Raw genomic sequence first — 1,102 nt, forward strand, 5'->3', positions numbered from 1 at the left:
GAATTTCATTCTTTAGAAGTCTTTGAATCCTTTCCTTGGATATGTGACCCAAACGATTATGCCACAAGTAAGCTGATCTTTCATCAACTAAACTTCGTTTAGTTCCAATACTATGATGGGGGGTTAAAAGAGTTTCAGCAAAAATATTGTCAAGATTTAATTTGTACAAACCATCAGAAAGTATACCAGAACCAATAAAGTGATTTTGTTTGAACAAACTAAAACAACCATTTCCAAACTTTAAGGAAAAACCATAATAGTCCAGTTTTGACAAAGAAATTAAATTCCTAGAAACTGGAGGAATATAAAGAGTCTCAAACAAATCTAAATGATGCTAGTATCTAAAATTAAACGATAAGTTCCAATGGCTTCTACTGGAGCTTTAACTCTGTTCCCCATGAACACAAATCTTTTATTTGGCTTTATGGTTTGGTTCATAAGGAGTCCCTGCATAGTATTTTGCTGCTAAGGCTAACATCTCAGTAACATGATCATGCATGGAACGCGAACTATCAAATTTCATGGTGGTCAGTTTACCCATAAGTGTGCCTGCTAGGGCCTTATCAGCACATTCAGAAAGTGAATTTTTCTCCACATGTTTCAACAAATCCTTAGCATTGTCAAATTTGGGAATTGTTGACTTGACGTTGCTTCCAAGTGTCATTCGCATAAGCATTAAGCTGAGTCTATTTGACCTTTCCCATGCTTGATGGAAGGCTACATCATCAGCACTGCTATTATCATCAATAGTAGCGGGCTTGTCAGTCAAGAGTGCTAGATCAAGATTTAGAACACCGAGGTGAAACTGAATTTGTTCATGCCACTCAGCAAAATTCAGCCCATTAAACTTTACAATAGACGCAGCTTGCGAATGCATTGAAACACAACTTAATGCTGCAATATATATAAAATACTTAAAACATTAATTCTATATTAACACAAAGTAAATACATTTAACTAACTAACATTTGGTTGCTGAAAACAGAAGAGGGGCAGCTATTGATGGCTGATGATGGTTCATGAGAGCAGTTGGGCATGAGGCAGGTGCTAACATGTTTTGAAGGTGTATGCAGGTACTAAACTGAGGAGCATGAGGAATACC

At 36.6% G+C, this 1,102-nt stretch overlaps 1 protein-coding gene across 1 annotated transcript; it reads right to left on the reverse strand.

The window, feature by feature from the left end:
• Positions 1–412: 412 nt before the first annotated feature.
• On the reverse strand, positions 413–877 carry LOC116010954. The gene has a single exon (XM_031250446.1). It carries the CDS (start codon positions 875–877, stop codon positions 413–415), a length of 465 nt encoding a protein of 154 aa, XP_031106306.1.
• Between the last annotated feature and the right edge of the window lie 225 nt (positions 878–1,102).

The sequence above is a fragment of the Ipomoea triloba genome, chromosome 2 (assembly GCF_003576645.1).
Source record: "Ipomoea triloba cultivar NCNSP0323 chromosome 2, ASM357664v1".
Lineage (NCBI taxonomy): Eukaryota > Viridiplantae > Streptophyta > Magnoliopsida > Solanales > Convolvulaceae > Ipomoea > Ipomoea triloba.

Excerpts from the sequence above, each read along its gene's own strand:
- LOC116010954 (XM_031250446.1), bottom strand. The coding sequence starts at position 877 with ATGCATTCGCAAGCTGCGTCTATTGTAAAGTTTAATGGGCTGAATTTT.